This window comes from Pezoporus wallicus, unplaced genomic scaffold (genome assembly GCF_028554395.1).
Source record: "Pezoporus wallicus isolate ANWC-B61680 ecotype Strahan unplaced genomic scaffold, APGP_CSIRO_Pwel_v1 contig_4238, whole genome shotgun sequence".
NCBI lineage: Eukaryota > Metazoa > Chordata > Aves > Psittaciformes > Psittacidae > Pezoporus > Pezoporus wallicus.
In genome coordinates this window covers 2341318-2366077 of record NW_026637932.1, presented here as the reverse complement: position 1 = coordinate 2366077, position 24760 = coordinate 2341318, and the positions used below count along the sequence as shown (strand labels likewise).

Sequence of the window (24760 nt, the reverse complement as noted above, 5' to 3'; positions counted from 1 at the left end):
GTATCAAGCTCCTCTGCTTGTGCTGAGCCTGACCTCAAATCCTCCCTGAGCAAGGTGGGGTTTTGGTTTATAATAAAACCTGCAGCTGCTCGTAGTTACACCATAATACATTAGCTTTTGAGCCTTAATTACCAGTCACCACTAGCTGTGTACTCAAATCCTTTAGCTACATTTACCATATGCCAAATCTGCAAAGACATGACGCAACTCGTTAGTGAATGGCTTGGCTTTTCTAACTTGGGCCATCAGTTTCACATGAGAAGGGCTAAACCAAGTGGGACCAGATTATAGTGCTGGTAAAAACACGGTGAAATATTTGCCATGCTTGAAAATTATTTTTTTTTACCCTATAGATGTAATCTTTTTTCTAGGAACCAAACCCACAGTTTGTCAGACATAAATTATACCCCAACCACCAGTTATAAAAGCCCCCATCAGCTAAAGAGCATTGTGAAAACTAAGCTGCCTTGGATAGCAGCCACTGATCTGCTGCTGAGAACCTGCATCCAGTCCCTTCCCACCGTGACCTGGGCAGCAGCTTCGGTTCCCCAGCCACCGAGGGGAAGGCTGGTGAGCAACATGAACCCCTCAGCCAGAACGCTCCTCCTGCAGGTTCCTGATGGGAATGGTCCAGGAGGCTCTGGCTGACCCCATCTCCATGCCCCTGCTGTAGGGGATCCAGGGACTAGGCCAAACCCTAGAGCCAGGAGCAGCCTGAGGGACCTGTGGGTCTGCTCCAAAGGGACAGGGGAAAGGCCTACCCATGGGAGAGGGGAGCTCCACCATGCGGTGAAGATGCCGCCCTTTGCTGCGCGATGTGAAATGAGTTTGGGTGAGCTGCACTTCGAGCACCTTTGTAAACCAAGAGGCTTGTGTCTGTAAGGCCCATTCAGCCTCCCCTGTCCCACCTCCCACGGCTAATCCCAACAGTGAAAGGGGCTGATGCCTCAGCCCTGTAAGAGAAGGCAGGTGAAGGAAGCACGAGCTTCAGTGGTGTTTAGCCATGGCCTTGTGACAATGACGGGAGGTTTGTGTTACAGGGTGAGGCCACTGTCCCCCGAGAGCAGCACTGTGGTGACAGCCTGTCCTGCTCGGCCCGGTGTCACAGGAGGGCTGCCTGGGGCATTTTGCACAATCCTGCTGGGGCACTATCAGTTAGATAAGCTGTGTGCCTTATGGTCAGGTCAGGGTAACCTGGGCAAAGTCAGCACAGACTGCAATAGCACTGGCTTCTTCCAGTGAATAAGGATAATCAGTAGTTTTTCTTGCATGATAAATATTTTGACTTTAACCATACCTTAATACTTTCAAGCCCTTGTTTCTAAAGGTACTTTCAGTGAATTCAGTTGGTGAAGTAAGAACAAAAGTGCCTGTGATGGTTTTGGTTCATAAAAACAGCTGGCACCTTGTCCCCGACCCCCTGCCCTCAAAGGACTTGAGTGGTTGATAAAAAGTTGATAACTCGACAAAATTCACTGTGCCTGTTAATAATTCTTCTATAAAAGCCACACATTTTCTTCTGCAGTCTTCAGTTGCTTTTAGCATGAAGGGACTCATCCTGGCCCTGGTGTTCACCCTCGTGGGTAAGTTGAAGCTTTCCCAGCACTGATGATAGCCACTGCAATCCTTAGCAAACTGCATCTCCTCGGGGCCTTTTAGAGATATTTACAGCTCAATTTGCTGAGGCCCTTTTATGACTTTGCTGCAACCTACTAGATTTCTGTGCCTAAGATTAACAGCAGGGGAAAAGCCAAGCAAGGAGCAGCTAGTGAGTGAGGCTGCCATGGGCTTTGTGTCCCTGGGGTGTGGGGGCACCTCGGGAGCCCATTACTGGTTGTTTGCCAACCATTAGCATACTGAGTAAATGAATCATAAATTGAAGGATCTACAGAGATGGTGTTTTTTTTTCTCATGCATCCTTCTCTTTCCTTCCACACAGGGGCCCAGAAGCAGGACCTTGGTAAGTGCACTCCCACCACCAGTGAGCAGCTCCCACTCTGCCCTCCCCTGCGGCCATGCCTTGCCCACTGCTCTCATCTATTTTTTGGCAGTAGCAGCCTCACCCTTCTTTGCTGGGATGGTTCTTGCAACTTACATCACAACAGCCATAGCAAAGGAGATGTTTCTGTCATATCTTTTGTTTTTGAATAGAGCCCATTTTTCATACTGGCAAGACTTACCTGTATAGCTATGAAAGCTTCATCCTGCATGGGCTGCCCAACAGAGGCATGGCAATGGCTGGAGTGAAGCTGACCTGCAGGGTGGAGATCAGCCATGTGCCTCACACTGACCACCTTCTCCAGGTAAACCACCATGGACATGGGAACCCACTCACCCACCTGCGTCAGGTGGTGGATCTTACCTCTGGGCTGGTAAAATAACCAACAAAGGACGTAGAGCTCACATGAAAACTTAGAGCCCTGCTCAGTGCCAAGAAGACTCCATAAGCAGAATGTCAGACCAAGCAGCTTTGCCCAGGCAGTTATGATATCCCCAGCACAAGGAGAGGTGTGGGCATGGGCACTGAGCTTTGTATCCATATCCCCAAGTCACACTGGGGGAGAGGCGAGGGCATCACTGGAGTGTCTACAAGGTGCAGCCAAACTGCTTTTGGTTACAGGTAGTGACCTACAGACAGTACCACAGGCTTCCTTGCAGCCCCCACTTCTGGGTGGCGGGAGCCAGAGCTGCTCCAACTCTGTGGCCATTCGCACTTTTCCTTGACAAAAGCTGCCTTAGGTTCATCTCTATGCAGAATGACAGCAGGCAGCTGCTTTGAAGAAATGTCCTTAATATACAGTATATATATTAATATAGTTTCATTAAGGCAATATGAAGCTTGAGTATGAAAATGAGAATTCATGCTTGAAATATCCATGATTTTCAACCTGGTCTATAGCCTGAGAAAAGCTCGGTGCTGGAATTCAGATATCACATGAGGAAGTCCCATCTGTCTCCATTATCTTCCTTTTGATGTTCTTCACATAGGCATTAATTCAAATGTGAAGGATTGTAATGGTAATGCTTGTGTTTGGCATAATGATATCAGATCTGGAAGCACTGTTACTCATCAAAAAGATTAAACCAAACAGTTTAAAATACTGGCACAGAATGAAAGGCAACAGAAAAAGGGATCCAGAAGACACCACGTGGGGAGAAAGCTGTAAGAGATGCCCTTAGCGTTCATCCTTGGAGTTTACTCTATCTGTACTCCTTGCATATATTATTGAAACAGCTTGAAGGAATACCTGTTATCAAACCTAACACACTGCTGCAATTGCAGGCTCCATGTACCTTGCTAGAGTTGCTATAACTTTAGCAATTGCAGACAATAGTCTTGAGTAGGATTTAATTTGAGAAAGGTGTCAAGAGGCAAGCCACCCTTGCAGCACTGACTATAAACGCCTAGAATAAATCAGAGCACTAAACCTACACCATTTCCCTCTATGCAGGAACATGTACTTTTATGTACAGGGGTGGGTGATGTGTGTGTATGTGACTAGATATGTATGTGACTAGATACGTACGTGCATGCAGGCATGTGTTTCCCACTAGGTAGCAGTCAAGGACTTGTATGCAAGCTTTTACAGCTTGGTAAGCTTAAAATGATGACAGCTGCATTCAAAGTAAGAGACTCAGCTCCTGCTGGCCCATCTCCCATGCGAGATCTGTGGTCAACTCTGCTTCTTCATCCACTGTGCCACAGCTCTGGAGCTCTGGGACCTGCCAGACCTAAAGCAGCAACCAAAATAGTCCCCATGTGTTTAAGTAAGCAGCTTGAGCAACGGCTTGGTTGCCTTGCAGACTGAAGGGAGATCTCACTGGACATGTGGGGAAAATGGGTGAGTATCCTTTCCGTACAGACTGCTGGCAGCTGGTGGTTCACTCACCCAGCAAGCTTCACCAGACTTGCTGAAGTGCTGAATGCTGTTTGCATAATCCTATTCTTCTGGCAGAGATCCTTCATGGAAACTGTGTTTTCAAGGAAACTTCCTAGGCCCAGCACAGGAGTCTGAGGAGGAAAACATTTCCTGTGGTACTGGACAAGTGGCTTGTGCCTGGCTATGGACTGGAAATGTCCAGTTTCCCTCTTATTATTGCACTGTTTCAAACTGATGGTGATAAATGTTTTCCTAATTTTGTTTACAGATTCAGTCACCGAAGCTGGAGGAATACAATGGCTTCTGGCCCACAGACTCCTTCACCCCGTCTTCAAGGCTCTCAGAGATCCTTGCTGCATGCTTCAGCCAAGCCTTTAAGTTTGAATACACTGAAGGAAGGGTTGGAAGTATTTTTGCTCCTGAGGACTGTCCCATCCTGTGCACTAACCTAGTGAGAGGGATTCTGAACATGGTGCAGATAACCATTAAAAAGTCACAAAATGTGTATGAACTACAGGAGGTTTGTTTTTTTCCATTCTAATTTTACTTTAATTCTTATTTTACTGTTAAATAGTAACTTGCCTGTACATACACCTCCCAGGCAATTTTCTTTAACGTATTTACTGCTGTTTCAAGTGGAAAGTTCATTGTGTTTAATCAATACTCACAGGCTGGGATTGAAGGCATCTGCCGAACCAGATACATTATCCAGGATGACAGCAAGAATAACCGTGCCACCATTTACAAAAGCAAGGACCTGACAGACTGCCAGGAGAAAGCGGTGAAGAACATAGGAATGTCATACATCCGCCCCTGCCCCACCTGCCCCCTGGTACGAGCAGTACACAGCTCTGCTGCCATGCTTGAGCATAAGGCACTGCTAAACACCATGCATCATGGTGCATGCTAGTAGGGAGTTTGACTCATTTGTGATGTGTGAGTAGTTAACTCAGTGATAGTTAACTACTGCCTATTCGTATTTCTGAGTGGGTCTCTTTGCACTTCTAGAAAATCAGAAACATGAAGGGCACGGTGATGTTCACCTACACGATGAAGTATGATGACAGTGGGACATCACTGACATCTGCTGCGTCTCAGCAGGTGTACCAGATCTCTCCCTTCAATGAACGCAATGGGGCAACAGCTATGGAGGCAAGGTAAGCACTGTGCGTGTCTTTATGTTAGCTGTGATTATCAGAACCAGGAGATGCCTAAAACATATTTACTGTTGATCTGTGAGTTAACAAGAAGCATCTGGCCTGTAGGCTGCAAAAAGCCAAGGCAGCATACATCCCTTGGAATGCTGAGCCAGATCCCATGCCCTGCTGTTTGAGCGGTTTGCTGGGCCACCTGAAACATTTACCCAACCTCCCAGAGACCCTGACAAACTCTAACAAAAGCTCTCACCAGTCCTATGACTGATAATCCTGAGCAATGCATAAACAGAGAAGTCCACAATCCATTTGCGGTCAATGCAATGGTCCTGCTGTGCGCCCCTCAGTCTGCTACAACTGCTGTACATGTCCTCCATATACACAACGTGATTAAAGGCTACTGATGAATTTCCTTCTTTCCCTTGAAGACAAGAACTGTCTCTGGTCAGCATTAAAAGGACTCCTCTCAGTGCCCCAAAAATTCAGCTGCAAAACCAGGGGAGTCTTCGTTATCATTTCTCAGAAGAGCTACTCCAGATGCCAATTCCTCTAATAAGGATTAAAAATCCAGATTTACAGGTATTAGAGACTTACTTTTCATACTCTTTCATTATTTCTAAGGCTAACAGGTCAGCACATAATTATTTTAGATATGGTTCCTTCCAACTGTCTGTTTTTCCCATAGTTAACAGAAACACTGCGACAATTAGTTCAGAATAATGAGGAAGGAGCCACTACAGAAGCTTCAGCCAAATTCTTACAAACGATCCAGCTTTTTCGTATAGTGACCTTTGATCAAATTGAGTCTTTGTGGATGCTGTTTGGCAGCAACCCTCCCTACAGGTAACTGTATTGCCTTCAGCCAGGATTTCCAATCATAGGCACACTGGGCAATGGAGATAATGAATCCATCTCTCTGTGGCAGGCACTGGTTCCTGAGCGCCACTTGTGCTGCTGGAGCTACTGACACATTCAGATTCCTGAAGCAAAAAATCCATGATGAGAAGCTGAACATCTGGGAAGCAGCTGTTACACTCCCTCTTGCCTTCCATTTTGTTTCAATCAACAAGCAAACCCTAGAAATTGCCTCAGTGAGTACACATCATTCTTCCTATTTCCCTCTTACTCCTGTGAATTCACAGGATTATAAGTGAAAGACACAACATATTTCCTTCTCAATTTTTAAAATGCAAGGTAGTAACAAAAATAGGGAATGCTGTAGAAAATGTTTCCAAACACTTGTTGCCAAAATTTTTCATGGCTTTGATGTTTGAAATTAAAACCCTAAAATCCTAATGAAGTTGCTATTGAGAAATATATATATATTTAATAGACAAACTCATAGAATCAGACAATGGCTAAGGCTGGAAAAGACCTCGGGATCATCCAGCTCCAACCCCCACCATGGGCAGGGATGCCTCACACTAGACCATGTCGCCCAAGGTCCTGTCCAGCCTGGCCTTGAACACTGCCAGGGATGGAGCATTTACCAGCTCTTTGGGCAACCTGCGCCAGTGCCTCACCACCCTCACAGTCAAGAAAATCACGTCACGTAACCAAAATCTGAATACATACAGTATAACTGGAGTGAGTCCATTTACTTTTATTGCACCTAAATGACTAAAGTTTGATTTAACTTCTGAAAATGTTTAGGAAAAATCCGAAGAAATTCTATCTATTCTCCAGTCATTTTGATGGCATGGTTCTGAGTTATCAGCTGGGCTTAAACCATGACAATTTCTCAAATGCAATTTTCACTAAATACCACTCTAATTACTAGAGACACTAAAGACTACTACTTCTTTCTCCTGCAGACTTTTCTGACCTGTCCCCAAATCCGGAAATTACCAATGCATCGAGTAATTGTTTACCTGGGATATGGTAGCATGGTAAATAAATACTGTGCTCAAACATCAGTTTGTCCAGATGAACTCCTTCAGGTAGGTGACTCTCATTTCTTTTTCACAAGGGGTGAAGAAATTGTTAAAATGACTCTAATTTAGGTCTCACTATGCTGGCAATTAGGAAACTCACTGTTTACAGGGAGGTAACTCTCCTCACTCTTAGCTGTGATTGCCTGCAAAATTACAAAGACAAAATGAAACCCCAAGCTGGTGCCTTTGAAAAGATCTGGTCTTAACAGTTCAGAATTTCAAATGTAAGTGCTAGAAGCCTGTGGGGACAATGGATATTACAGACTACCTGAAACTGAGTTTAGGTATGACAAATTCAGGAGTTAAGCAAAATAGTTATGATTCTTCCCTCTACTTTCATATTAAGCAGAGCGTACTTAAAAAATCCATTAAAAAGGCAGTGTGAATATAAGCAAAGCTCTAGCTATGTCACAGGTTAGGGCTTCCAAAGAGGCCCTGCTACATAATTGCATATCACTATCAGAAATATTCAGGACATTGTCCTCTGACTATGGTGCTCTGGCTCCCTACTCAGAAGGACCACAGCACTGAGATGGCCTGTTGGTGTTTGATGTGTTGAAATCTCCCGAAAGAGTGAAACAAAGCCAAGCCAAGCCACCAGAAGGGTAATTCGTCTGCTCAGAACAGCAAAGCTGTTTAAGTAAACTTGCTATCACTATAGGAAGTGAAAAATACACAAGTGTAATCCTGCAATTGCGTAGACCCTGGGGTCTGCAGTCTGGCAGGGCCCATGGAGGTGGCCCAGGGAGCCACTGAACCCAGCAGCAGCTCAGGGCTGCTCTTGAGCTGGGAACAGACTCTTTGGTGCAGGCATCCACGTAGGATTGTATCCCATGCTCAGGCTCAGGCAAAATTTAAAGTCAATTACAACACTGTGTAAGGAGAAAACCAGGTTTGCTTGTATGTTCTGCATTTGGCATCCTGATGATGATAATGAGATTTTTACTGGGAGAAAAACTTATTCTGGGCTTTGTATCAGTTGTAGTAGTTCCGATTGCTATGGCAATGCATGTATTGCCATATTACTATAATATGCGTTATTACAAGGTCATTACCCAGAAAGATTAACACAGTCTGCTCTGTTTGCAGCCACTCCATGACCTTGCTACAGAAGCCACCAGCAAAGGTGATGCCAAAGACATGGCATTGGCCCTGAAAGCCATCGGCAATGCAGGAGAGCCAGCCAGTATCAAACGCATCCTGAAGTTTTTGCCAACATTTTCCCAGGCTGCAGCTTCATTACCAAACCGAATTCATGCTGATGCCATATTGGCCTTGAGGAAAATTGCCAGAAAAGCTCCTGCAAAAGTAACTGAAATTATCACTTAAGCGAATATCTTATGGGGTATGATTTGCATTGACTTAGTGATTCAGGAATAACAAAGCCATCAGGTTATGTTAGCAACCCTGGACAGATTTCTCAGCTGCCCCCACTGCAGTTTCCTGGTATCCTTGCTGACATTCTGGGAAAGAGGTTGCTTTACTCGCTGTAACACCAGGCCCACTACTAACTGTTGTTTCTTCCAGCCCTGTTCACTGTGCACCCAGCAATATCTTCATTTTCTGTGATATGTCCCATGCTCCAACTTCTAGGACTTAGTTCTCCACTCACTGCAGGTCACACAGGCACAGCTCAGGAACCACTCATCAATGAGAAGTTATAAGGTACTCACAGGCTGTATTTTCCTACTCTAGGTAAGGGAGATCACTCTCCAGGTCTTTATGGACAACACACTTGCTCCTAATGTCCGAATGGTGGCTTGTATTGTCCTCTTTGAAACTAAGCCTGCTCTTCCAACTGTAACAGCAATGGCCAGCTCGCTGCTGACGGAGCCCAGTTTACAAGTAGCCAGTTTCACATATTCGCACATGAAGGCTTTGGCAGCAGGAAGGATCCCACAGCTCTATAATCTGTAAGTAGAGGAAGAAATGCATTTTTTAGTAGCAAATCATGATTCTTTTCTTGCAGTTTTCTAAGAATTTGGACCCAGTTGGCTAACTTCATATGATCTTAACTCTTTATTACTCAGATCTGCTTCTTGCAACATTGCCATCAAACTACTGAGTCCCAGACTTGACAGGTTGAGCTATCGCTACAGCAAGGTCATTCATGTTGGTGATTATTCCTGTGAGTACCAGGTGCCTTGTTCACTGCTTCAGCTAACACAGCCAAATGCCTCTTACTGTGTTCCATGATTTTTATAAAAAATCTAATCACAATCTGTGAGTTTAGTGTACTCTTGGGATAGAAAAAGCACAAGAGCCTCCAAACATAAAAAAATCTCCTGAGGGTGTTGTACTACTCTCTGGGTATCTGCTGTGGAAAGGGGTGCCTGTGCATAGATTTAGGCCTCCTTCTTCAGTCACTGTGGTTGAGTTGACTATGCCCTAGAACAAAGTTCTCCTTTTAAGGCTGCAAACTAGAGGACCTGTGAGACTGAATTCTTGACGTACTCCTTGTGATCTACTACAGCATGTACCTGAGGTGGCTTATGTGCACCAGACACCTCAGAAACCCTAACCAAAATCTCTGCTGCTTTTTATTCCTGTCATAGCTAAGTATCAGGCTGGTGCCATTTGGAGGGTCTATCTCATGAACAGTCCCAACAGCATATTTCCATCTGATATAATCACAAAAGTAAGAGGATATTATGCAAATACTGCAATGGATATTATTGAGGTAAGTATTACATTAAAATAGCCAGCTAGATGAAAGCCAGCCACAGACAGTATTACTTGTTAAGCCATTTGGACTGTGATGTAGTGTTTAATTCCATCTCTGGCTGTGAGGGCGGACATGAAAGAAAATTTAGATAATTATTATGATTTTACTTAAGTTTCTTTTATTTGGGCTTCTTGACACATACACTCATCAATGAACACATTCAGTATAGGCATGAAAATCTAAGAGAGCGGAGGACAGCTTATGCAGCAGAACACTCATCTGCCAACCTACAGTCACGTGGCATCTGGGGTATTTTGTGTAAGTACAGGAAAATAGCATCTGAAATTAAATTTCAGCCAGAAGTGCAGCCAGGGAGGCATGAAGCTCCGTGTGACAGCAGGCAGGTATTTACACAGCTTCTTGAGCAAGCTTTGCAGCCTTGAGCTCTTGTGCTGCCCTAAAATTATCTCTGCTGACTAACTCAAAGCTGGCTCAGCACATCCTCAGCACCTGCAGGCATAGCCCGCAGTCATCTGCCAGGTAGACACAGCCTTATAAGTGCAATGGCTTCATGAAGTATGTATTTAGAGCAGCCTCAGTGAGTGTAATATTAGGTACAAAGGTTTTCCTCCGCTCTCTTGTACTTGATCTGTGACACCTGACTCTGTTTCTTACAGGTGGCTCTCCGGTCACAAAGCCTAACCAAGTTTATCAGCAATCAGAATATTCCCTTTGCCGAGTATGATACGCACAAGACGTTGAAGGAACTTGGTAAAACAGTATGTCTCTGCGCTCCCTTCTGACCTGTTTGCAACATAGAATTCCTGCCAGCACCAGAGTTGCATCACACCCCACACACCAAGCCATTCCTTTGATGTTTCAGTGAGAAAGGAGTCTGTCATTCTGTTTGGTTGTGGATAGATACATTTACACTGTACTTACACTGTCAAGAGATGCCATCTTTTCAGGCAACATGTGTCAGTCCTTAACGTACAGTACAAAAGATGATGACGGTGCTGGTGGCCAAAATTCATCTGTTTTAAAACATATGTTAAAACCCAGTTAGTGCTTGCTCTTCTTTAAAATTACTATTGAACAAGATTTTTGTTCATGTGTTCTTGGGTGTCACCCACCACTTACAGCAGCAGAAATTACCAAGTCCTTACCTCAATGTTACATAGGGAAACTCCCACTGATGTCAGATCTGCAACCTAAGAAAGGCCACATTGGGTCAGACCTGTAGTTGTCTAATATTTTTTTGGCAAAGGAACCATGGTTAGCATCCTTCAGATGGGATTTACTCTTCACTAATACATTACTGTATTTTAAATGACATCATCTGCTTCTTCCCTTTCTCCCCATCTCTCCTTAACACCACAGCTTCTGGGATGGAAAGAACTGCCTCCCGAGAACCCTCTGGTGTCTGCTTACATCAAGATACTGGGCCAAGAGATCGCGTTTGTTGACATCAATAAAAATGCCATTGAGCAGACCATGACGGTACTGACAAGACTGTTGTCTTTTCTGTCTGCAATGCTCAATAATTCCCCTTCCTTGTCTCTTCTTACTTTCTAACCCAACCCATTTCTCTGTTTTCAGAGTCTAACTGGATCATCAAACTGGCAGGTGGTGGTGAAAAAAGTGGTGGAAGAAGTCCAGAGAGGCATTTCAGCCCGATGGACCCTGCCACTGATGGTAGGCGAGCTGCGGCACATTGTCCCCACGGTGGTCGGCGTCCCACTGGAGCTCAGTCTGTGTGGTGCCATGCTGGCCCAGGCTGTGGCCGATGGTGAGCTTGGGACACCCAACTGAGCAGTCTCCCCAAAATAATTGTGGGTCCAATCCCTCTGCTGAAATTGAATCCCTCTATAATCTTGAAAAATACTCTTGTAATGCGGAAACATTAGTGTTTAGCTACCTCCAAAGGGTTTGACAAGTAATTAGCATATTTCACCTGGGACATATTTGTATAACTCTGGTTTGGAATAGCAATCTTTAAATAATCATGTAAAGTATTTCAAAAGGTAAAAGCACTGCTCTCATGTGTTAACTACTATGCTCATTGAAAACATTGCATCTCCAGCATTTACTCTTTCTCTGTTCATGTAACTCCTGTCTGTCTTTTGCAGTGGATATACATATATCACCACAATTATCTGACGACTTCAGACCTTCACAGCTGTTGGAAACCAACATGGATATTCATGCTGACATCAAGCCAAAGTAAAAATTACATATAGTTTCACATATACACAAAAGCATTAATATTAATATTAATGTTTATGTTTATGTTTTTATTTCTATTTACTTACATTTACATTTATATTTGAAATAGATATGTGATCTATATATGTTGTCATATATGGGTCCTGCTTGTCCCAGATTTGGGATGGCTGTGCTAATCCAGAGCAGTGGAGTTGTGAGAAAGCAGCACAATCACCTGATGCTTCACAACCCTGCAAACACAGCAGTGTGCACTATACCCCACAGGATGCTGTTGTGTTCTTCCATTGCTAAAAATGCTCACATCTGTACCTGTCCTGTGACTGAAGATAGTAAGCTGTGAAGATAGATACATTTTCTTATGCATGAACAGATTTTTACATGTTCAACATAGAATCGCATCACCACCTGGCACAAGCTGGAGGAAAAGGAAAGTATTTCTTCATCTGCAAAAGCAAAAACAACAGTGCTGATAATGATAATAATAATAGTTATCATAATAGTAAAATAGGCACAATCTGAAGCTAGAAGATTCTGGCATTAACTTGTCTGCAGGCCATATATCAGTGACAAAGTGGTAAGAGGGTCTGCTAGCTTTGTTCATCAGATAAACCCCTTCACTTCTTCCAGTGGCACTTCAGCTTTTTCTTACCCTGTTATGGTACATCTCTTCATCCATCAGTGGTGGCTCTTACAATAAAGAGAACAGCATGAAAATGAAATTTTGCATTTCAAAGTAAAATATGTGCATATTAATCTGTAATTATTCATGGTTTCGTTTCCACTCCTTCAGGACATATTTTCATATGATTGCGATGATGGGGATTAATACACAATACTTTCAGAGTGGTCTTGAATTTCACGCAGAGTTCAGTGCCAACACTACGACGAAATTTGATGCCAGGATCAATATGAAAGAGAATAATCTGAAGATTGAAACCCTTCCCTGCCGTCAGAAGGTTGAGCTCGCAGCTGTGAGGTACACAGCTTGTGGCATTTTGCTTGTTATGTGTTACTGATTGTGAATTATAAAACCATGAACATACAGCTCTTTGTTAGGGTCTACCCGCACCTTGGCAGCCACAGAAAGCTTAGTATTGTCTTTTTTGCACCAGCAAAGTCAGGTAAGCAAAATCAGATGATGTTACTTGTGTGCCATTTATCATCTCCACAGGAGTGAAGTTTATGCTATTTCAAGGAATATAGAAGAAGATTCTGAAAAGAAATCCCAGATTCTTCCCGAAGGAGAACTACCAAGTATCTCCAACCAGCCATTTCAGCCACCAGAAAGGTCTCCAAGACCTAGCAGCTGGAAGGTAAGGAGGCCTCTCACCATCTGTATTGCAGAGAGGTAGAGAACATACAGCTCCTCAGAGGGATTGGGCACCCCCAACATAGTAGCTGGTTAACCAGATCACAAACACAGAAACAGAGATTCAGCTGGTGCCTGGCATATCCCATACCAAGCCTAACAAGTCCCAGTGGGTTCAGGACACGATCATGCGCATTCTGCTCACTATCATCATATCATGCAGGTAGGGTTGCTTTGACAATAGATCTTCATATTTCTTTACAGTCATGGGGAGGGTGAGTGAAATTCATAACCTTTGTACAATATCCCTTTTTCTCTGAGCCAGAGCAATACGGAAAAGATGGCTCTTGAGCAGAATATACATTTTTCTTCCCAAACCCAGAGGTAATCCCTGCAGTGGGTTGCAGAAACCCATTCTCTTACGTGTTCTTCAGCTTCTGAGGCTGGCATGAGAAGCCTAGGTTGACTTGCAACAGGAGGGCTAGTAGCCCAAAACTGATGCAGAGAGATAGCCCCTCCAAAGAGCCCTCAGAATCTCATGGGGAAGTGTGTTTGTGAAACACTGCCTGGGAAAGGCTGATCAGCCCTCTTCCACAGAGCACGTTGGAGGAACCCCACTGCTTCCAGTGCTTGGATCTCCAGTTTCAAGCACTGCTTCCTTACGTAAGCAGGATTGTCATCATTCTCTTCATTAATAGGAGGAAGTATTTTAGAAGCGTGACTTTTTTTTTTTTTTTGTGGAAAATATCTTTATTTGCCATATTTTGTTTAATGCAGCAAAGCAATATTCCTAATGTGATATCCAAAGGATACCAGCAAGGCTCAGAAGAGGCGCATCACCCCAGTGTAGGAGGAAGATTTTACACACGCACCCTCTGTAGGAAATTTGAGAGTTTGGGATGTTCTGCTTGTCTCAGCCTAAAGTCACAAAATTCTGCTTTCTTAAGAACCACCCATCTGCACAAACTGCTTGGAGAATTTGAAGCCAAAATAATTTTGAAGCCAGGTACAGTCACCACAACAAGCTTTTCTGTCAATCTCTGTGAATGCTGCTCAAGCAGCACAACCCTGGGATGTAAGTATCTTTACTTTATTTAGTTCACACAGATGCTGATATTGACAAAATTCAGCTGGAAATTCAGGCAGGATCCAAAGCAGCTTCCAAAATAATTGATGTAGCAAGCTCAGGGTCTAAGGAAGAGGATGAGACAACCCCGTACAAAGATATTAAGGCTAAACTAAAGAAGATTCTAGGCATTGAAAACGTGTTTAAGGTAAGAGGTTCTGAGCATGGGAGGGGGAAATATTTTCCTATAAATGAAGTCAAGGGTTTCCAGTGTGGAGGAATGGCCTGGGAAAGCAAGGATTTTAGCTTGGAGGAATGGGGTTGGCTGAGTTCTGGTGCACCTTCTGCAGTGTGCAGGGCCAGGAAATTGTATTTCTTTGAAAGCCTGCGGTGAGCAGCTTGTCTGACACCCAGAGAAATGTTACAGAACAAGCTATAAATACATAATGCTTTGAACTGTTTTTGGAGGTCTCAAATAAAACACGGCGCCACAGGAAACGGGTTCACAGAACTGAAGAGGCTGCAAATAGAACCCTCTGGGCAGATCCCAGTGCACCGCCCCTCTCCAGTTCATTCTCTTCTTTCACTGCTTCCTCTGCTGATGGTAAAGGGCCTGGAAATGAACACAAGAGAGATGAAACAAGGCAATCTAGGAAGAAGCGTGGCAACAGCAGCAAGAACAGCAGCAGAAGTAGCAGTGGCAGGAGAAGCAGCAGCAGCAGTGGCAGGTCTGCTAGCAGTAAAAGCTGTAGCAGCAGCAGAGAAGGCAGCTCTGGAGAGAGGCACTGCAGTGGGGACAGTAAATATTCCAACCAACAGGTAATTCACACAGACTGGACCTTTTTATATTTCTTGTGGTGAATGTTTTATACATCAGGAAATTGTGCCCATAGATATGGACCAAAGAAAACCAGACCAGACTATTGAGGGTCGCTGCTTGCTGCAGGGTGGATGCGGTAACCACCTACCAGAGCTTTTCCCCCTTTTTAACCTGTCTGGTTCTCTGCAGCATTTCAATTCACATGTTTCACATTTCAGAAGGTTTCAGCTTAAAATATTTAAAAAGAAAAGAATTTTGTTTTGCTTTTTTTTTTTCTCCTATACTCAATACTGGACTTTTTAATACATTTGTCAAAAGTTAGCTCTTTATCTTCTTTTACATAGTTCTTACATTCTATCTATTTTCACAGGCAAGTCTACCTATTTACCGGTTTTGGTTCGAACCAGCAGATGACCAGGTACAGTCACTGTTTATACCGTGAGCAGGGCCTACAACTGTTCTCACTAGCTTTCCTGCTATTAGAACTTACTTCTCTGAGAATAAAAGTACAAGAAATTAATTCTGCAACAACTTCTAATGGTAAGCAACTTGCTTCAAGGTGATTCCCTGTTTTTGTAGGAGCCAGGAAGGGAAGCCCTGAACAACAGCATGGGCTCCTCTTCTTCTTCAGCTAGTGATGAAAGCATCTTTAGAGCTCAGGTGAGTGTCTTAGCCTACAACAACAACAAAAATGTTTACTTTGGATTTCCAGTTATTCTATGTTTATAACAGAATAGGGAAAATATGATGATTTAGCATATTAGATAATATATAGAAATTAAATTGTTTCCTATTTTGTAAAGATGAGCACATTGGATAGCCATGGAATGTTTTTTTAATATTCATCCAAAACAGGCTACGTTTTCTAATAAAACTGGAAAATATTACCATTTATGTTGAAATCTGTGTTAGCCAGCAATTCTCTACAACAATTAGAACACATCAGGTGCCCTGACCTGCTTATCAGAAGCTGTTTTCAGATGTACTTTTTTTTTTTGCATATCTCTCTGTAAAAGCTCAGGAATTGGCTTTGCCACTCTTTTAGGTTTTCACTGCCAAGCACTTCTGTGCGTGATACTAGGACCATACAAGGCTTTTGAAAAGACCCTGATTTTGCAGTAAGGCTCTGACTTTAGAGCAATCCAGGTATTTATTCAGGAATGACTGCATGGCACAAAGTTAACGGTACCTAGTCCTTCTTTGAGAACTTTTGTAAGAACAGATGGAATCTGCAGCAAATTTCATCAAACAAAATTTTCACACACTTCAGACAGGGACCTACATGTCTACAAAATAGTAAGCATTACTTTGCAGAGGCACCCCTTTTGCACCAGCAGCTCACAGCTGTTAGTGCAAGTAGCTTGCAGAATAAAAGCAAACAGATCTACCTTTTCCTCCTTCGTCTCCCTGTCCCATTTCCACGTAACTTGAATTCACCTCTCTTGTCCATCTTTTCACCACATCACTATTTTCCTGAACTCTTCCCAACACTACTGCTTTACTTACGCAGGTCATGACAGCTCTCCCTTGAAAGACTGTGGCAAATCTATATATGAACTGAATAGATCAAGTGATGATCTAAGATGCTGTCCCATACTTCACATAAAATGACTTTCTGAATGAAACTTTTCCTTTATAAATACTTTTTTGTCTGTGGTTTTAATATAGTAATTTTAATGCTTTATGTCGTTGGTCTCTACCTTCTCTCTATTGACGTAAGCCTAAATTCCTGGGAGACAGTAAGCCACCAATACTGGCTGCAGTCCTTCGTGCCATCCACAGAAACAAGCAGCCAACGGGATTACAGCTTGTACTGTACACTGACACACAACGCAGGAGATGGAGGGTACAGATGTTCGTTTCAAGCATCACAATATCAAACAGATGGAAAGTCTGTGCTGATGCTTCAGTAATAAATGCCCATAAAGTATTGGTAAGTTTAAAATAACAATCAGCTCAAATGTAAATGAAATAAAATGATCTTCCTATCTTTTATACTAGTACATATATATTCTCCTCTACTAGGGTTTTCTTAAATGGGGTAAAGATTGCCAGGACTACTGGATTGCTACTCATATTGCAACAGGACAACTTGCTACTTACCCAGCTATGCAGATGAAGCTGGAGTGGCCTAAAGTACCTTCAACAGTCCGAACAACAGCAAGATGGTGAGATTTTACTTTAATTTTTGAAATAATCACCTGTGTCAATGCTCTGGATAATTACAGATTCAGTTCTGGAAAAATTCCCCTTAATCAGTATGATTTCTGTGTATTCATTCTCTCAAAGCATACACATTTCTGCTTGCAGAAAACCACAAGAAACAAAGGGGAAAATGGGGTTCACCTAATCTATTGTAGACTCTTAAAGTGCCTGAATTAGGAAATTGGTCTCCTGATGCTTCCTATTTAATGGGGGGTCAAAGCAGAAGCCTAACCTTGGTTCTGTGAAGGAGTCTGTCTCTTACTGACTGTACAGGAAAAGCAATTTCCTAATGTAGGCACCTTATCTCAGCTTCTGAAGAAGGTGATACAAATACTTCCCATAAGGTTTACTGCCCACTAAATAGCAAATATTGTGTGACTCGTAGTATAAGGAAGCTGTAACTGCTGGATTCAGTTCTGTCTATCCATATGCATGTATCAATTGTATTCGTTCATTCATTGTATTCATAGATGCGTTTGCCCACAATAATATATAGATCCATATCAAAGCATGGTCTTTTTTCATATCGCTGCCAAAATACGAACAGATGCAACAACTCGGCTATCTAAATATGCATGCAAGAAAAGCTTTCCCATTAAAGACATACAGGTGATTTTGTTAACAAATGTCTACCAAAGGGGTAATTTTTTATATTAGATTGAATTACCTGAAGTGCTATTATCTGCCCTTATTAAACCATCCAACTGACTATCCTGGAGCGAAGCCACAGAACTCAGCTTTTTTTCAGCTCTGAGACTATGCCTTTTCTTAAAGGAGTATTTTCTGTATTTCTCTATTTGAGTCCATGCACGTAAAGGAACCCAGTTATAGAGATCCCTCTGTAAACTCATTGACAATCTTAGTAGGCAAAGGATCCTTGCTAAAGATACCACTGCTTTACGGGGGTATTTTAGTCTGAAGAAATAATAACCAATTTTTTTCAAAGACAGATCATTTTAATGACTTTATTTCCTTTTCTAGGTTCTACTCATTTCTTCCAGAAGCTGCATATCTGCTTGGTTACTCTCAAAGGCAACAGTACAGTCCCTCTTACCAGGCAACCCTGGTTATGGCTCTGACATCTCCCAGAACCTGCAGTGTGATCCTCAAGCTACCTGAGGTAAATATTTCTGCTGTCTTCTTTCCCAGGGCATCCAGGTGTTACGAAATCAAAGGTTAACAGTTTCTTTAACTCACTGTTTGTTTGGTTTTTTTTAATTTATTAAGCTATAAAGATGTGCCATCACAAGGATATTACATTCACACAGTTGGTTCCATTGTGAAAATACCTTACAACATATTCCCCTTTCTCTTGTAGCATGCAAACACATGAAATAAGAAACAGGTTACAAAACAACCATCACGATTGATAGCATGTTAACAATAACTTATTAAAAAGACCACCTCTCCCCAAATCTTCAGGAAGATGATAGGTTTTCCTGTGTCCTGGAAAAGATATTAAGACCAGGCTGCAGAGAAGCATGATGGCCAAATAGCAGCCCTCAATGTACAGGCAAGGAGAGGGTGTGCATCTCAGGTAAGGAAAGGAAATTGTTCAGACTGTGAGCAAATGTGATGCACAACTCCACAGAAAGCAACAAAATAGTGAATATCAAACGTAATTTATAGCACTGCTATTCTATAGATTACAGATGTGTCAAACTGCTGTTTCATGCTGTACACAGAGGATTTGATTTGATTTAATTTTAGCTCTCACCTAAATCTAGATTCTAATTTAGATCTCAGTCAGTACAGTCTTCTTTGACCATTATAGAAAAATGCTATCTTATCTCTACACCATATTTTGCATTTACATTGATGTTTGTTTTCTAACTGATTTTCAGCTCACAATCTATGACAGAGCCATCAGGCTTCCCCTGCCATTCCCTTCAAGTCCAGGTACACTGCTTACAACAGTACCATCCCCTGACCAGAATGTCTTTATCCAAGCAACACTTTTAATCACTGAAAACCTTAAAGGTCAGCAATTAACTATCTGCACAAGCATTGATTGACTTTGCACATTTTGTAAACATGATTTATACTTTGACATAGCTTGAAATTATTTTACATTCACTTGAAAAATGAGTTGGACTTCAGATAGAAATAAACAAATCTGTATGAAAATCTGTGAGGCTGCAAAGATGGAAAAGGAAATTTTTACTAGTAAGATTAAATATTCACTTGCCTGCCTAACAGTGATTCCAATGCATCCATTCCCAAATGCATCCATTTCATCTGCACGGCAGAGATTGCTTGTGAGGAATAAACGTTACAAAATTTGTGAGAGAGACATCTGAGTGACCCCAGATTTGGGATGCTCTGCTTGCTTAGTGCTGATAGTGCAGATGCTTCAATAGTATACACATTAATTTCACCTCCTGCACTTGATTTTGAAGGGATTACTGTTTTATTAATGCTGTATTAAGAGCTAATTACTTTATACTTACTTTAGGGAAAAGCTTTATGTAATCCTGGGATAAGGAGTCACATTTTGCTTGAAATCAGTGGGCTAATGTCATGCCTATGCATATTTATTTGATAAACACCAAAATTAAATTCATATTAATCAAAATTGATGTAAAATAATTTCCAAACAGAGATGGTAGGATTTCTAGCAAAATACCATACAGCGAAAAAGGGAGAAGTTTACTCTAGTGTGGCTTTTTTTTTTTTTTCCCATCTTCTAACTACTTCTAATCCTTATTAGGACTCAATAAAGGTGGCAGCATTTTAGTAAATTTCCTCTAGTGTTAGTCACAGAATCACAGAATGTTTTGGGTTGGAAAGGACCTTAAAGCTCATCCAGTTCCAACCCCCTGCCACAAGCAGGGACATCTTTCTCTAGACCAGGTTGCTCCAAGCCCCATCCAACCTGGCCTTGAACACTTCCAGGGATGGGGCAGCCGCAGCTTCTCTGGGCAACCTGTGCCAGGGCCTCAGCACCTTCACCCTCTCAGTGAAGAATGACACGTGAGTTGTTAACATTTGAGAAATTCTTTTGACTACAACAAAGTTACAAAAGCCAAAAGCCCAAAGAGAGTTGCACCAGCACCAGCTGTGAGCACAACTCATCTCACGCAATGCTTGAATCAGGAGTGGACTGCCTGGCTGTCTGGGGCTAGCAAAGTTCTACTTTTGCATTACTGCAAATACAGTATTTCTTCTGAAAGAATCAAACTGTTTTTATGTGGGAATAGGTAAAACCAGAAAACGGGTCTTTTTTATTAATATTATTTAAATTACAACTCAGAATAACTGTCTTATATGAATTATAAAAGGCTTGCTTTTGACTGGTTGGGTTTTTTTTTTTTCAGCTCGTTGTTCAGTTTTCCAAAATGTCATCACAACCTTCAATGGTGTTAAATTCAACTATTCAATGCCTGCAAATTGCTACCATGTGTTGGCGCAGGACTGTAGTCCAGAACTGAGATTCCTGGTGATGATGAAAAGACCTGAAGAGTCTGCTGACCTTACAGCAATAAATGTCAGGCTTGCCAGCCAGTAAGTAATTGCAAACTTAATGACAAATAGATGTCAAGCTGAATACCCTATAAATGTGAAGACCAGATTGTCAGAGCAGATTGGTGCTAGCTTAAGACTCATGCAAAAACTACTAATGTCAATGGAATGATTTCTAGGAGTGCCACTGGGATCTGGGACTTTGCCTTTCAAAAGTGCTTCTAAAATGTATCTGAGATTGACCAGTAATCTGAAGTTTTTACTGCCCAAAATTCATCATTAATTTGCTAGCATTTAACCATCTCATTTCAGTTCTTTGTAATTATGTAGACATACAAACTATAAATTCAAAAGGGACTATTGTAATCATTTAGTCTGGCCTCCTACACTAATATAATTATTAGAACTAATTAGCACCCACAATCATGTCAGCAGAGATGTTGAGAAGTGGACATGCCTAAAAAGGAAATTACTTATTCCAGATTAGAGGCACTCTCTTAGGTCATCCCTTAGCTGGTGCAAAATGTTCTAATCTATTTGAAATTAATTTAAGAGCCATCACCTCTGCCATCATAGCTTCTTTATAATCTGATACTGTAAATTGCATGGGATTATGCATACCAAAATCATTGTAGTGAGTGTTCTTCAAAGCACATAAATAGGCTTTGATCTGTAAGGTTTCATTACAAATAATTATTTATTTCTGTAAATTGCGTGACTAACTGTGCCATCATGTTGGAGAAACAGAGAGAAACTAGTATACTCTGCACCTGTTTTGTGGAAGAATGAAGGATGCTTGTTTCATAGACTATCTTTCACGCTATCCTTGTCACTGCATCATTCCTGACTGTTTCATACAACCCTATGGATGTGCTTTCGGTATGCCTGAGCTTTGTATTTCTTCATTAGATCAAACACTGCTCTGAAGAAAATACTATAATGCACAGACTATTCAAGCTGTAAGAAAACTGCCGTAGGGTATCCAATCTTCCTTTGAAATGTAAAGCACCTTCAATTAATGCGAATGTAACAGCAATTACACTGTTCCACAGCAAGGGTCCCTGTGGCCTGCCTGAACCATGGCCACAAGCAGACACTCAGAGATGAGTAAAGGTGTATTGTGAGCATTCTTGGCATGCTTTCCTGGGCTCTCTCCATCTTCCTCCCAATAGGTAGCAGGTGATTCATGCCAGAATGATATGAGCATCCTTCAGTGTTGGTTCTATCAGAACTAGAAATTGTGAGCTGAGTAGGGCAAAGGAGAAGCATTTGTTTATATTCATTTCTTTTACTTAAAGTGAGATTGACATGTATGTTTCCAATGGACTCATCCAGCTGAAGATTAATGGTGTTCAAGCCCCAACAGACATTCCATACACATCTAATTCTGGTAAGAGACCCATCCTTATATTTCACTTCATCTTTTCTGAGCTTTTGAAGGAGAGCACAGGATCCTGCAAACACTTCTCAAGATAAAGATTGCCCTACTTTGAGAAACAAATAGGTGATTTTAATATACCTTCATGCTAGCTTTCATAAGGGGTGGCCAGAAAGGTGAGCAAAGAAGATGCTGATCCTGTGCATCTCTGCACAAGCCAAACCATGCAGGGTCATACACAGTACCTTGTGCTGGTCACAAAAACCACAGAACAAGTACCTAGACATGCCCTGGCCGTGGCCACTCTTGTCACAGGGCTTCAGGGCAAGGGCAGTAAGTACAGTCCTTCTCATTTCACCTATCTCTTTCATGATACATTAGACATGCATTAAGTTCCCAGGAATTTAACGAGTGGTTCAGGTTGGACCCTAAACCAGTAACTTCCTTTTAAAAGAAATCCCTTTTTGCTTTTCGCTGCAGATGCAAACATGCTGATTAGCAGTGAAAAGGAAGGCCTGTCACTAACAGCTCCGGATTATGGCATAGATAAAATATATTATGATGGCCATAGACTTGAGGTATTTTTTATATTATTATTAATTTCAGTAGGTTTATTTTCAGAAGAAAACCAATTAAATGCAGCTTTTCTTTATTTCCACAAAGATTCAGGTTGCTTTCTGGATGGCTGGAAAAACATGTGGTATCTGTGGAAAATATGATGCTGAGAAGGAAAGGGAATATCAAATGCCCAGTGGATATTTAGCTAAAGATGCAGTGAGTTTTGGTCAGTCCTGGATCATCTCAGAAGACCCCTGTGCTGGAGGTACTAACATATATTAATGTCATTGCCTTTGACTAATTAATTAGTCACATGAATAGATGATTTATCTTAATTGTAGCACAATCATCTTTTGTTTTACTGTTTTTGTAATTAGTGGCCATAGACCAAAAATCTGTTCTTCCCGAGTTTGGTAGTTCACTGCAAGTTCTGCTTTTGTTGCATTTTTATATCAACTTTCTCTGCACTACGTAGTTACCTGAAGTTTGTGTGTTCCAGATAAAATTATAAACTTAGAACTCCTTAAAATGATAAATTAGTACAAAAAGCAGACAGTTTGACTTGACAAAAGATGTTTTGTGACACCCTTAATAGTTTCATACTTTATTTCCGTTCTGCTATTTCCAGACTTTTAGTTTCTCAGAAAAATAAAAAATACAAGTATCTGGCCCTGGCTATCAAACTTGAGGGCGTTTGAGGTGGGAAATACCTGATTTATTTCCTTAGTCTGAAGATGAACTTAATCTGAAACCTTCAGCCCACAAATGGTTGTTCTTCCAGCTCCTATATAAAACTAACATGACCATTTTGGTAACATTAGGGTCCACAGCATTTTATGTGGAACCCAACCCTCTGGGTATGTGGTGGCCTTTTTGGAATATATCCTATACTCTTGGATAAAGCTCCCGGGGGGGACTGGTTCAGGAAAGCCTGGATCACAGAAGCTTAAGGACTAAGCTACTCAGCCATGGCAAAGGTGTGATGCTAGGTACAGCACAGAAGTGGATATACAGATGTCCGGGAGCCACTACTGCCCCCAGATGAAGTGTTGTCACAGTTTGGGTAAAGTTGAGTGTCAGCTGGACAAAGTTTTCACATGTATCTTGTTGGATTCGGACACCTGTGTCCTACCTAAATCTTATTTGGCAATCCTCTGTCCTTGGGACTGTGCCCCATATGCACGATTTTCTCACAGCCTAAGCCACTGACAGAAAATTGACTCACTTCAATCATGTTACTTTCAAGCTGGTTCATCCCTTGGTCCTGGCTGTTGCTAACTCTACAGATTAAGTCCATAATGTAATTTATATAAACTTATACAAATTATGTAGGTGCTTTAAGAGAATTCATGTTTTATAGCTTGCAAGCTGCAGCGCAGATTTGTCAAAATTGACAAGCCCGTCGCATTTGAGAAGGCGGCAGCAAAATGCTTCTCCATGGAGCCCGTTCTACACTGCGTAGAAGGCTGTTCAGCAACCAAGACTCTTCCCGTCTCCGTGGGCTTCCACTGCGTGCCAGCTGGTGAGTGCAGAACGGGTACTAGTGCACAGCACAGCTACTGTGACCGACTGTAAGAAGCCTGAAGGCTGACCACACACAAGTACCTCAATGGACAACCCTCCCCTCACACTACTTCTTTTTTCTTCTTTTCTCGTTTACAGACTCCGTTCTCAGCCTGGAAGGGCAGAAGAGGCTAGACCAGAAATCCGAGGACGCCGTGAGCACGGTTCCAGCTCACACAGCGTGCTCCTGCCAGCAGCAGTCCTGCCCGCCGTGAGGCTCCGCGCCACAGGCTCCGCTCGCTTCCGGGTGTCGGTGTCAGCCCGAACCGCCCGTGGCCCTGCGGCACGGCTGGTTTGGGCAGCGAGAACAAGGCCCTGTCCTCTTCAGGAGACCGTTCTTCTCTAGTTCTTCTAGAGACCGTGACAGTACACCTGGACACCCTTCGCGGGGCTTCATCCTTTAATAAAACGTTGATCTCACAAATGGGTCCGCCAAGACGCCTCCTCTCTATACCAGCACCTCCCCCGGACTGCGCCTCCCAGCGCCCTGCCGGAGGACGTTGGCCCACCCATGACCACCCCCGCGTGAAGCTTCCTGC

The 24760-nt window shown here is 42.4% G+C and overlaps 1 protein-coding gene across 1 annotated transcript; it reads left to right on the top strand.

Annotated features, from left to right (window-relative positions):
* Window positions 1-1528: 1528 nt before the first annotated feature.
* LOC130598677 (vitellogenin-2-like) lies at window positions 1529-24640 on the top strand. Its single transcript, XM_057408345.1, has 35 exons — window positions 1529-1583; window positions 1940-1960; window positions 2152-2303; window positions 4150-4401; window positions 4552-4713; window positions 4890-5038; window positions 5464-5614; window positions 5721-5878; window positions 5961-6126; window positions 6850-6975; window positions 8059-8277; window positions 8665-8882; window positions 9000-9097; window positions 9525-9649; window positions 10312-10413; window positions 11015-11134; window positions 11234-11423; window positions 11764-11857; window positions 12651-12836; window positions 13032-13173; window positions 13947-14175; window positions 14268-14443; window positions 14704-15054; window positions 15426-15473; window positions 15635-15715; window positions 16776-16988; window positions 17081-17223; window positions 18242-18380; window positions 19105-19240; window positions 20578-20764; window positions 22021-22112; window positions 22581-22678; window positions 22764-22923; window positions 24019-24180; window positions 24321-24640. The coding sequence occupies exons 1-35, from the start codon at window positions 1544-1546 to the stop codon at window positions 24434-24436; spliced, it is 5202 nt and encodes a 1733-aa protein (XP_057264328.1). The 5' UTR covers window positions 1529-1543; the 3' UTR covers window positions 24437-24640.
* The last annotated feature ends 120 nt before the right edge of the window (window positions 24641-24760 follow it).

Bases quoted from the DNA above. Each gene is read 5' to 3' on its own strand.
- LOC130598677 (XM_057408345.1), top strand. From the start codon at position 1,544: ATGAAGGGACTCATCCTGGCCCTGGTGTTCACCCTCGTGG. The intron at 6,127-6,849 runs GTGAGTACACAT...TTTCTCCTGCAG, and splicing joins AAACCCTAGAAATTGCCTCA to ACTTTTCTGACCTGTCCCCA. The intron at 24,181-24,320 runs GTGAGTGCAGAA...TCTCGTTTACAG, and splicing joins CTTCCACTGCGTGCCAGCTG to ACTCCGTTCTCAGCCTGGAA.